Source organism: Babjeviella inositovora (genome assembly GCF_001661335.1).
Source record: "Babjeviella inositovora NRRL Y-12698 unplaced genomic scaffold BABINscaffold_14, whole genome shotgun sequence".
NCBI lineage: Eukaryota > Fungi > Ascomycota > Pichiomycetes > Serinales > Babjeviella > Babjeviella inositovora.
The window spans coordinates 320,761-333,167 of record NW_017566851.1 but is presented as its reverse complement, the minus strand read 5'-3'; the positions used below and the strand labels follow the sequence as shown (position 1 = coordinate 333,167).

Genomic DNA, 12,407 nt, shown 5'->3' with positions numbered 1-12,407 from the left:
TGCGCCTTGGTATAGAAACACTGCAGTTATCTCTGAGGGTATGCACAATAGGACCAGGGGGTCTTAGGCAACCTCTGCTGATCCTCTAACTTAGCAAAAGTTCTCGCGAAGATTTTCTCCGACCATGCTAGATTCCTAGGCGTTGGCGGCGTCTGCGCAACATGCGGCCGTCCCTGGGCCCCCAAGCTACTTATCAGATCGTAAACTATGGTTGGCCCCATCCAAACGCCTGACGCTAACCGTAGCTATTGTTCTACACCAGAGTCTACTTGCAACAGCTATAGCTGAAGCATATACATGTGCCTTTAATACGACTTTTACCGCTTTTGGTGTAAATGGAATTGACAGAAGAGTCAAAAACGGGGTTCGCCAGATGACCCACGTTCACTTAGAACTTGCCTAGCTGATCGTTCACGATTACGCTGGTTCCAGAGCAGACATAATCCGGATGCAAGACAGCCTCACTCGAAGCTGCGGACACATCAAACATACGGAGAGTGTAACACCTGTGATCCAGTCTCGCCAACACAGCCTCCGTCGATCGGTGGTGTAAGGTTATATGGCGTAGAGCAGCCACCAATGTTATTTTCAAGATCATGAGCTTAGCCAAGACATGTGGTACTTACTCCTTTTTGCCCACATCCCAGATAGTCTGTACCGCATCTCTCTCGATCTTTGATAGTCGGCGCTCAAGGCTCAGAATAAAGAATATCAGAGGTTGGCTCTTTGCCGATCCTAGCTTCGTAGGACTACGCCTGTATGCATGGTGAGGCCAAGCCACATATTTTCGGTGACGTAACAGAGTCCACAGTTATCGGCTGTAAGGCTTATGACCAGTGGCTGTAGCCGTTCCTCCCCAACAGCTCGCACAGGCGATTATCCCCATCGGCCGATCCCGAACCAGGCCATACATTATAGAGTGCATTTATCAGATGATTTCCAGCTCAGAGCCAAGCGATATAAGACGCCTGGTGCATTACGGTTCGGTATTACCGGAGGAATAGTAAATCGCCTACGAACCATCCCTACACTGAATCATCTTTACGTAACCTTGCATCGCAATCCTCAAAGGAAGGCTGTGGCGAGTAGCTGTCATGCCTAAACTCTAAAAGGGGTTTACTTCTTTTCACTGGTTTATAGTTTGTTTTTGGCCGGGTTTTAGTAAAAGGCATCTTATGCCTGTTTGTTTATAAACAAGACTAGACTGGGCGAGAGTTTACGCCGAGGTACGTCATGGCTGCATGCACAATATCATCGTCCAAAAATGAGACATGTCGCTTGTGCGAATTCCAGGGCGACGCAGAAACCACCAGTCCTTCGTGACTGAAGTAGGGCGTTTGGCCGCAGTACCAGATCACAGATGAGAGCGTATATCCGAAATGACAGAGCCTGGGTGGACCGTGAGTATCCTCTGACTGCATATTAGCCACGCCAATCGTATATCTACAGAGGACAAATTGACTTGCACAAGCTTTGCTCTAGCTGGAGGAGCCGCTTATTTAAGTTTGGATTAGCCCCATGGAAATATTCCTACTAATACAATGTGCGTATCTGCTTAATCTGAGACCAGGCCCTGGTCCTTATGTAGCAGCGCTGTCCTACACCAACCATCCAAGATATCTAAAGCCAAGCAGCTAGAGTGGTTTTAGTCTCATGGTAGTGAGACCCTTGCTGAGACTAGACTACGTTTGGCCTCCAAAGGGCTAACTAATCCCGATGCCCAAGATTGGAATATACAAAATAATCACGTGTTTTTTTTACACTCCAAAACCTAATAACAAGCCCTGGACAGTGTTACCCTGGAAACCGCCGATCACAGCCATAGCATGGGGTGGCGGTGGAGTATTTGCTGTGCGAGCCATTGCGACAGGCTGAGGATACGAATAGCAGGAAAATCACACCAATAGGGCGGTTCAAAAATAAAAGGGGGAAAAATAAAGTATGATTATCAATAAGCCATTGAAAAAGTAGCAGCGGGTTATACCATACGTGAGACGGTAGTATGCATGTCTCATAAGTGGGGACTGTCGGCAGCGGCTTTCCGTCGATTCCACAAAGAGTTAGAGATAGGTGCCGGAACTCCTTGCATTTATTAGGATCGGAGTGGAACGCATTCTGATACCGGTTCACGGAGACGTTCTTTTAGCACACTGATCTACAGAGGTATGCAAACGTGCTGAAATTCATGGGACGCTCAAATGGGACGATTAATCCCAGCTAGTTCGATATTTAGTTCGATATTCCGCATGGTAATAACTCTTGGACTCTGTCACCCAGCCGGCCCATCCCCGCCGGCTTACCCGTATATCAAACAGTTTCGCCAATCGTTTACTGCGAATAATCGCCCGAAGGAGAGAAATATTTCCCAGATACCCCGGTACGCCTACGGGTAGATATTCCCCCGGGGGAGCAATTTCAACAGGGATAGCAATTTCAGAAGTTGAGGGTTGATACAATTATACTGCCCTGGCGATTGACTGAATCTGACTATTACTTCTTTTGGAGTGTCTTACTGCAACTTAGTAAACAAAAGCGCACACTAGCTTAGCGTTTGGGTTGCGTTTCACCAATACCCCTATTTGCAACTGGTTGGCCTCATTGGTTTAGCTGTAGCGCATGCTTAGCTTTTCGTTTCTAGGAGGAAAAGGTACTACCGGGGATACTAATACCCTAGTGGGAAGAAAGGTGCTGTCTGGGATTAGTATGTGGGAAGACGTAAAAATCGTATGCTGGTAAAACTAGTCTCCCAGCGTCACTGCTACGGATCTGCGTAGCCTGAGGCCCATCCGAGGCAAATACAGGCTTCGGTTTTACTCAGCTGGAGTGGCTGTCGGAAACGTTTCCACCATGCACTCTACAAATATTACACGACCGCGCACCATGGAGTCTCGGTGGTAGCTGTTGGAGGCGGGGGGGGGGGGGGGGGGGGGGGGGGGGGCGTAACGGACGTCTAGACCAGTTAGCATCAGAGCATCCCAATTACACGCTATACCTGAAGAGTGAGAGATTTTGCCAGCACATTCCTTTTGAGGCCACCAAAAGTAGACAACTACAATAGCCCCCACGTAGGCCGGCGCAGTCGTGGGAGTCACCAATTCTGCCCTAGCCACCGGGATGCGCTCTTTGTCTAACTCGCAGCTGCAGCTGCAGCTTACTCGCACTTGCAGCGTCTAATTTCTTTTCCAGAGCCTATGTGAGCTGTTGCATTTCCTGCATGCGGAACAGAATTGAATCATGCACATGCGACCTGCTGCATACGCCGATCCCGGTAACGCATGCGAGGTAAATTCTGACTAGCGGCTGCAGATGCGTCTGGTAAGCTTGAAGTCTGCCATCAGACATGAATACTGATATATATATAGCCATCGCTTCGCTCATGAAGAGTTGACGGAGTTGTCTGATCCAGTATTCTGTTATGTTGCACCAACCATCGCCCCAACTGCTTCAATTATACACCAATGTCTCATGGCACCTTCTCTGCCCTAACTCGGCGTACCCCCACAGCCTCTCGCCGGTGTACGGCAAGCTCATCGGAAAGCTCTTGCACAACTCACAGGTCTCCAACCAGGTCTTGTTAACGTCCCTTTTCTACTTGTCCAAGATGGCTAGTCTGGCGCACCGCGCCACTATCAAGAACTTTCAGCTCACGTACACCCGCGTGGTGGCAAGCTTGATGCTCGCCAACAAGTTCTTGGACGACCAGTCCTACACCACCAAAAGCTGGGCGCAGATCTCCGGTGTGCCTGTGCAGAAGTTGATTCAGCTGGAAAAGATGGCTCTTGCGAAGATGGACTACCAGGTAAATGTCAGCGTCGCCCAATGGACCAAATGGGTCTCTTACGTCAAAGACACGGTCGTGTTTTTGGCGTTGAAGGTGGACGTTGACAGTTTGATCGCCACGCCAAAGGTTTGTCCTGTCTCTCCGGTACATCCTGCCACACCTTTCTACGCCAAACCCGCGCCTTGCATCACGCCGTGCCACAACGTGAATGTCTACCCAATGACTCCAAGTTCTCCACATATCACCCCGGTATCGGGCATCTCTCACAAACGACACATTTCAGAGGACGCCTTCTCTGTTCCACACTTTAAGAGGGTTCACTATACACAGTTTGCTCCATACGTTCCTCAACAACTCACTCCATACGTTGCCCAGACAGTTACCCCATTTGTCCCGGTAACGGTTGCTCCGCTTCCGATCTACTACGGCCAAGTCTACACTCCTCCTATGTATGTCCAGCAAAGCTACCCAATGTCGTACTATGTGCCTCCGGTGCTGTACCCGTTGCCTTACTACGAACCGTACTCCAACGCTTGCTATTAACTTATTCACGACCTTATGCCTCTTACGACATTTCTGCATTATTTTTTCGATTTTATGGGTTCCTGGCTTTTACGATAAACATTAATATATTACGATCACATAACACTGCCGTAGACACAATCATAATGGATCCGCTATGCGCCTAGAGGTGTGAAACCTCCAAGTACAATAGGAGCTAACGAGATAGCCCTGTATGCACGTCAGTTTCGGCTCTGCCTTCCAGAAACCCTGGCGAAACAATGGTAACTCCTTAAACGAAAAAGTACAACCACAGAACCATATTCAAGTATAAGCCTACGGGGCGCAAACCCTCATAGCTGAAACACGACGTCTGGCTTTTCACGATGCCTCTCCACGCTACTTTAGTTCAGGGTGGTGGAGAGCACAAGCGTGCATATGCACCGCCACATGGCGTAGAGCCCGCGCTTCCTCTGTGGAAAGACTTGTCCTAATAAAAAATATTCACTTCCAAACGACAGACGGGCCGGAAACTACGAAGTTTGTAGTTACCCTTTGCCGCTAAGTGCCAAGACGGTTGCAAATAGCAACCTGGTTCCGTCAAACGTACTGACCGGTAAAGCCATCAGCTACCATCAACATACCTTCTCGCGTGGACAACAACTTTAACCAAGAATACAGCACAATAGTACCTTACTGGAACTACTTTACTATACGCATCGCAGTGACGAGTGGAGCCTATTTGCACGAGCAAACTAGCCTCCTATCCAGTACCCGTGTAGCACAAAGGCCACTAACCAGTACGTAGCAGGCTCAGTAAGCTAACTAAGCGATACCGCATGCTTTAGCAAAAGGGGCCAGACTAGTTAGCAGTCTTGATCCGTGGTCCCTTCAAACCCATTGTGCCGTCACCAAAGGGCAAAGGTCCTGCAGCCTATCCGACGGGGGCATGACACAATCGCCGGATGCATATGCACAAAACTCGTCTATTAATCGTACATGGCAGCCTGAGGCGCCACTAACAACGCATCTCACGTGTTTTCTACTACACGACATTAAACCTCTTTACATAGCCCGGCGTACAAGCGCCCTAGACTATGTTAATACTTTAAGCCAGGCGTTCCATACGTAGTTTTCATAGCCGACGATTCGTAACGGCTACACGGCCACCTCTCGCCGAGCGAGCGATTTTTAGAAAGGCTTCGAACGAAAGCAAGCGGTCAACTTTTGGCACTCCTGAACGCATAGACATTTTCCTATGGACATGCGAGCAAGCAAGTTCTGGGGGCTGTAGACGGAGCTTGGTAATACGGTTCTAATCCAACCAAATGAAACCGAGGGGCCAGTTTAACTGTACCGATTTGCTTTCTTCTTCTCAGATTGCTTTTCCAACAGCCGGAATACCGTTGGACGTGTGACCTCGTATAATAGGGCCTGGTCAAGTCTGTCAGACGAGGTGGAATCGATTTCTCATCCTTGAATGGCTACGGCTCGCGAGCTGCGTTGGCTTGGCTAACTTAGCCATGAGAAAGAGAAATTACAGCAATTTTAGGTCTCCAGCCTGCTGGACTTCTACTTCGTCTAGTTGACTAATTGCGTTTAGTTCCCTGTATAGTACGTGACCCCTGGTCTTATCCACCGAGCTAACTCCTTGGAAGCCACGAAACTGCTTAGTCCCTGGCTCAATATATTAGAGGAGCGCTCTAGAGAGACTAGAAGACACTTGAACCCTGGTTTTACCACACAGACCATAAATAATTATGGCTCTCCGGAGACAGGTGGAAAGCTGAACTCAAGCGTTGTACAGTTGCAAAAGTGACGTGTGCTAATCTTTCCAAAACAGCCACATCGAACAGAACTTTGCGGACTGACTCCCTTTGGAGCGAACAGATACCTTGTGCTCCAGGTCCTAACAGTTGATGGGTTTACAGACTTACGCTTTGTAAAACCTCGGGGACCCATCTCTGCTAATCTGTTATAGTTATATCGCGTTTCAGGCATTCCATTCAGTAGTTTATATCCTAGACCAGGGTCGAGATAGAGCTCTACACGCCTCTTATATTTTTACTCCTTCTCCAGCGATCGTCTGGAACTGAGAAACCTTCAAATAAGGAGCCCATATCGGCAAGTGGGAGAATGGAATTTGGCTACGTCATCGTGTATGTACTTGCTGGTTTAGCTGCCAAGACACAGGCGGGTAGGTCGAAGTGTTCTAGACGTTCCGTACGCACTAGGGCACAATAGGAAGGAATGATAAGCTAAAAAAACAAACAGCTCACAGTGCTATGGACCAGACCCAGACCCATGGCGCCTAGCAACGGTCCCCAAAACCTCCAATTACGCTAGCACGCCCTAGCATAAAATACACTTGGTTTGGAAGGAAGCGCCAGGACAAGGCTCTTATTTTTTTTTTTAAAAAAAAATCTTGATTTAACTATTTTTTTTGATAAGACCAGAGAACAAAGCTAGGTTACCTAGAGCAGGGGGTGGTCATAATGGCGCGGGAGTAATTTCCGGGCTCACTAGTCGTCATATACAGAGGCTATGTAGTTATACTCGTGTATCGAAGGTACTATCATCTAAGGTTTGGTTGTCCTCGCGACAAGGAATGTAACAGAAGCCAGTGAGATAAGCAAGTGGAATGTTATCACATATGTGATTCCAAGTGAGGCGTATGGTCTGAATTCAAAGCACAGGAATTTACCCTTCTCAACGAAGAAACATGGATTAAATACAAGTAACTTAAGTTGATAAGGAAGTGTATTACTTGAAGAAATTTCGGAACGTAAATACCTACACGAGCGACATCATTTTTAGTAAAGGTCTTATAGTCGGCACCAAGCGCAGGACACATAATGCAAGATTGTTATAGGGATACGAGCGGGGTTCCAGTACACGGGGGTTCCAATGGAAAGTTCGATGTGCATATCTGAATTGTTTCCAGGAACTAGAAACGCATAGAACTCGACTAGAAATCGTTTCATCATAATGAGCATAAACCTGAGTGAATTAACTTTATATCGACAGTTCTCCTAGCCTTCGATCCCTGCGGGTACAAGCCATACCCGGACAGAGTACCACTTTACAATTCCGTTCGTGCAGCAAAAGAATGTGTCATATCATGTCATCATAGGAACTGGGATTAAGGCCTTAGCCAGAGTGTACCGGCCGGTACCGGCGACCCCACAAAAAGAAACTACGGAATAGTACAGGGATTATAAGGCGCTGTAGACATGCATACTCAACCGCAGGGTTCAGGGTGATAAAGGGTATGATAGTTGACCCATTGGGATAAGACATACAGCTAGGTTTCTGGGCTTGCTGCAAGAAATCCTAATAATCCGACCGCCCCATTATATGTTCCCCCCCCGGGCTCAGAGTCTTGGCAAGTATCTATTTGCCCTTTATTTTGCTGCAAGCCTTTGCGAGAACCCATCTCAGATTTTCCTCGTCTCGGAGCTCTTACATGCAGTTCAGAATAGAGACTGTTTGAAACACCGATTTAACTTTCGAGACAGAGGTAGGCTTTTTACTCAAAAGTGAGACCAAAAGAAACAACAATCCCTGTACTTGATGGCATATGAAAACCTTCAAACAGAAAGAAAAGGTCCCCAGAGGGAAATAAATTAAAAGTTAGAAAGGGGCATAGAAGTAAAAGACACATGAAACAGAACAATACAAGGTATCCGGACTAAATGACTGTGGGATATGGTAAAGGAAGACGCGCCGGGAATTACACTTAAAAACGGAAGGCATGACAGCAATGCAGCTTAAGAAATGACATATGCCATAATTACTAGCGCATCTCTGGAAATAAGCTCCGAGGATAGTCTGGAGACACAGCTTCGGCTGAAACTACGTGGAACAGCCATCATGCCACTGAGCGTATGGCGAGCTAAATGATGCATTTAAACTATATCCTTATGCACTTGTCAATAAGCTTTTCGAAATTTATAACCAATCTACACGGGTGCGAAGTGGAAATCAATCCTTGCCTTAGAGTGCATCTAGGTATCGCCCTCCCCCCCCCCCCCATTTATATATTTGTATCTACTCCAGATCGTTCTGGACCACTCTCCCCGCAGCCTCAATGGCGGCGATCAACTGGTCGCATGTATCACTGGTGACAACCGGACTGTTGAAGACTACCCGGAAGAATTCACCGTCAGCGGAGCCTGGGTTCGGGGCGTAATCCACCAAGAACTGGCCCGTCGCGTGCAAGCGTTTGGCGATGAAGCGTGTTGCACGGGTATTACGTTCGCCGTCATCAAACTGCGCATCGTGTTGGTAGTAAAAACAGACCTGGAAGCATGGCGGTGGTGCGCTGCTGACCAAGCGGAAGCCTGCAGTCTGGGCGATTTTGTGGCTGAAGTATGCGGTGATCGCGAACGCGTGGTCGATGCGCGCGGCGAAGCCACGCGTCCCGAAGTACTGCCACGCTAAAAACAACTTCAAACTATCGGCACGTCTGCCACAGCCCATGGTGCCGTCGGCGAGGTCGTAGTTATCCCCGCCCTCCGCGTTATGGAACAAGTACGGCGCGTCCAACGAGTTCGCCGTCTGGAACACGTGCTCGTCTGGGAGCAACAAGAAGGAGCATGTGGTTGGCACCCCGAGCATCTTGTGGGGGTTGGTGGTGATGGAATCCGCAAGCTCGATGCCTGCTACCTTGTGGCGGTGCGTCTCGGAAAACACCACGTTAGCGCCCCAGGAGCCGTCCACATGGAACCAGAGGCCGTGCTTCTTCGCGACGGCAGAAATTTCGCGGAAGGGGTCGAAGGAGCCATAGACGGTGGTCCCGGCAGTGGCATTCACGTACAAAGGAGTAAAGCCTTGCGCACGCGCGCGCAAGATTTGCGCTTCCAAGTCGACAACGTCCATTGTCCCGTCATCCGCAACGTTCACCCTGAAAAGCCCATCGGAGCCCATGCCAAGGAGTATGGCGCTCTTTTCTATGGAGTAGTGGGCGTGCTTGGAGGCAAACGTCGCGAAACGCAAGTAGTTCCCCCGCGCTTTGGTCTCAGGATACAAAATAGATCTGGCAACCTGCAACGACGTGATGTTGGAGTAGGACCCACCGCTAAAGGTTAACCCGCCCGCGTGGGCACCCGTGTAGCCAAACATGTTCGCATACTCCCTGCCAATACGCCTCTCAATCACGGAAAGCGCGGGCGAAACAGTAAACACGTGCGAATTGGTGTTCAACACGCTCAACAACAAGTCGCTGACCACGCCGACCGGGTTTGTGGACGCATAGAGCTTGTCCAAGAAGCCCGGGTGCCACGTATTAACGGAGTACTGCAAAACATCGTCGAACGTCGCGAGGAGACCTTCCTCGCCCGATCCGGTGGCAGAAAGCTGGAGGTTGAGTCCTTCGGTGACTTCCTGGGGGGTCAAACGGGGGCCAATGGAGGCGCCTGGCTGCGCAGCGGAGGCTACATATTTGACCACTTTCTCCTTCACTTCTGTGAGCAATCGCTCCAATTCCTCGACCCGGTTCGCCTCTAAGTCACAAGCGATAACAGGGGACATTTTCTTTGGTTGGGAGTGTGAAAGAGGTAAGGAGAAGAGGTGTGGCGGCCCAGTTATACGAGAATCCGACGTTTCTCGATGAGGTCGTGTCGGAGCCAAGAGCTGATGACTAACCGTAGTGCAAACTGTGGTCGCACACAGTCCCAATAGGGAAATAGCCGACTCACGTGAGCACTGTAGTGCCTAGTCTCCGTGCCAGCATGTATCAAAAAGGGAAGGAGGAGGGATTGGTATTACAGGTTTTGCCCTGCTAAAAGGGTCGATTCAGGCTGAGAGGCGCTTTCTGAAAGGGCATGGGCTACCCTTTACATTTTCAGTAGCCGCCATATGCTATAGGCTGTGGTGGAAAATAACGTTGTGGGGTGTACTAGAAACGAAGCAAGTAGTATGATTACGAAAGAATCGAGGGTTCTGATACTTATATAGTGCCAAAGGAGAGGGCGGCAAGATCAGCTCGCAAAACGCATGCCACTGGAGACGCTGGTGCGACTTACGATCATCGATGCGCGTGTGAGGTTCGGTAAAGATTTGCCATTCTAAAAGCAGTTTCTGAAAGCGGTTTTATCTGGAATCATGACAGCTTGGGTAGGACTAGTAAATATTTCTTTCAGACTTCCACCGGATTTGTTAATTAAAACCATTTTTCTTAACCTGAGATGATCCCGGGAATCTTTCCATTTTGCGCCTACAAACTCCGATAAATAATGCAGCACCCCTATACACATACAGTAATAATATTAGAGTATAAACTCTTCTCGTTCGTTCAACTCCAAATATTGGGGGATTTGATATGAATAAACTGGACTATATATCACCCATCCAGTCGTTTAGCCTACGCTTAGTGCAATTTAAATCCTTCTCCACTTCTGATCTTGAATAGTTCAAAATCCCATTCTCGATTCAAATCTCACTCTTTATGGTTAAATCGAATTTATCAACCTTCCAACGACCCCAGCTATCGCTGAATAGACACTCTTTTCCCACCATACCACTAGCTTCTTCACCTGAAGCTGCTTCCTAAACCAGCTTGTTAGGGTCTGTTAGGATAACACCAGGCTGCGCCTGGAGCTGACATTGTTAGGTGACCAAAAGTTTATACCCTGAGAGTAATACTCCTTCATTTACGACTTTTAATCGTATATACTAGCTTCTGAGACTGCTCCATAGAGCAACACCCCGACTTGATAACTGCCCGAGGAAAGTCACACCCGGCACTGCTTCTAGCTCTCGCTGATTAAAAATTTATACTTCTTCTTCGTCACAAACACATCAGTCAACGCCAGATCATCAACAAACCATGTAACTCTCCCGGCAGCTCCATCGTTGACAATACTGCTCGGTAAGCCCTTTTCTGGTCTCTCCATGATAGTCTTGATAATTGGGGCCTTTGTCGCACCTTCTACCACAAATGTCACCCGGTGAGCGTGGCACAAGACGGGGATGGTCAACGTGATTCTGTTAGCCGGCGGCTTTGGGGCCTCGGTTACCGCCACGCACCACGCGTGCTGCTCGCGCAACGTCGGGTGCTGCGGAAACAACGATGCGACATGGCCGTCGGGCGCACAGCCCAATAACAAGAGATCGAACATGGGCAACTTGACGGAGTCCTTCCGCGCAAAATTGTCGATGAGACACTTTTCATAAGCATCCGCGCACTCATCCGGGTCATCGAGGAGCGCCTCGTCAATATGGTAGATGTTAGGCTTGGCTTCGGCGGTGATGCGGTCAAAGATCTCGCGCTTCGCCTGGCCATAGTTGGACTCGGGCGAGGAAAACGGCACCAACCGCTCGTCCGCAAAGTAAATATCCCACTTGGCCCACTCAATGTCCTCACGGTCAAGCAAACCCTCACGAAGGATCTTGATGAGCGAGCCCCCGGAAATCGCAACCTTGAACCGCGTCTCGCGCTGCTTTCTCTCCTTACGCGCGGTGGCCTTAGATATCGACGGCGATGGCGAGTGGCCCTTTTGGAAAGTGTTGAGCGAGTTTAGCTGGACAAAAGAGGTTTCCGCAGGGGTCACGCTGCCTATCGGGGTGACTCCGAGGCTTGCGGCACTGCTTGATTTGGCCAAGTTATTATACAATGTCATATTCTGCGCGGCCACAATGTGGTCTGCCACGGCTTCCGCCACCCCGTGGAACTCCGGGAACGCGTAAATTAATGGAACAGTGGTGGTCATGTGTAGAAAATCCGAGAAGGGATTGAGAAGCAGCTAAGGGGCGAATTAAGTGGTAAAACTATGGTTCAATGGATAGTATTTGACGAAACCACAATTCAATGGCACAATGCACAGTCTAACACTGAATGGCTCGAAGGAATAGATTCTCCGATGATATTAAGTGGTTCAGTAATTGATAGCTCAACACTGAATGGTTTGTCGATAAGGTTGCGGCAATGATGCGAGCAATCAAATTGGGGTTCAGAGGTGCTGGAGAGCAATTAAACGGAAAAGGAACCAACTGTAAGGCGATTAGCTGATATCCTTTGTGTGATATCTGCTGGTTTGATAACGGTTAACCGGCTGTGATCGGATTACTCTGTGTGGCCCTGGTAATGAAATACAAGGGGTATTTGGGTCTCTCAAAAACTGGA

At 48.8% G+C, this 12,407-nt stretch overlaps 4 protein-coding genes across 4 annotated transcripts; 1 reads left to right on the top strand and 3 right to left on the bottom strand.

Moving 5' to 3' along the window:
• Positions 1-257: 257 nt before the first annotated feature.
• BABINDRAFT_163419 (uncharacterized protein) lies at positions 258-637 on the bottom strand. Its single transcript, XM_019129904.1, has one exon. The coding sequence runs from the start codon at positions 596-598 to the stop codon at positions 389-391; it is 210 nt and encodes a 69-aa protein (XP_018983040.1). The 5' UTR covers positions 599-637; the 3' UTR covers positions 258-388.
• A 2,296-nt stretch (positions 638-2,933) lies between these two features.
• BABINDRAFT_163417 (cyclin family protein) lies at positions 2,934-4,376 on the top strand. The gene has a single exon (XM_019129903.1). It carries the CDS (start codon positions 3,416-3,418, stop codon positions 4,322-4,324), a length of 909 nt encoding a protein of 302 aa, XP_018983039.1. The 5' UTR covers positions 2,934-3,415; the 3' UTR covers positions 4,325-4,376.
• Positions 4,377-8,292: 3,916 nt separating this feature from the next.
• Positions 8,293-10,182, bottom strand: BABINDRAFT_163416 (uncharacterized protein). Its single transcript, XM_019129902.1, has one exon. It carries the CDS (start codon positions 9,812-9,814, stop codon positions 8,333-8,335), a length of 1,482 nt encoding a protein of 493 aa, XP_018983038.1. The 5' UTR covers positions 9,815-10,182; the 3' UTR covers positions 8,293-8,332.
• Positions 10,183-11,034: 852 nt separating this feature from the next.
• BABINDRAFT_172761 (uncharacterized protein) lies at positions 11,035-11,994 on the bottom strand (the record flags this gene model as incomplete). The annotated part of the gene is made up of 2 exons (XM_019130912.1): positions 11,035-11,748; positions 11,854-11,994. The coding sequence occupies 2 exons, from the start codon at positions 11,992-11,994 to the stop codon at positions 11,035-11,037; spliced, it is 855 nt and encodes a 284-aa protein (XP_018983037.1).
• Positions 11,995-12,407: the final 413 nt, after the last annotated feature.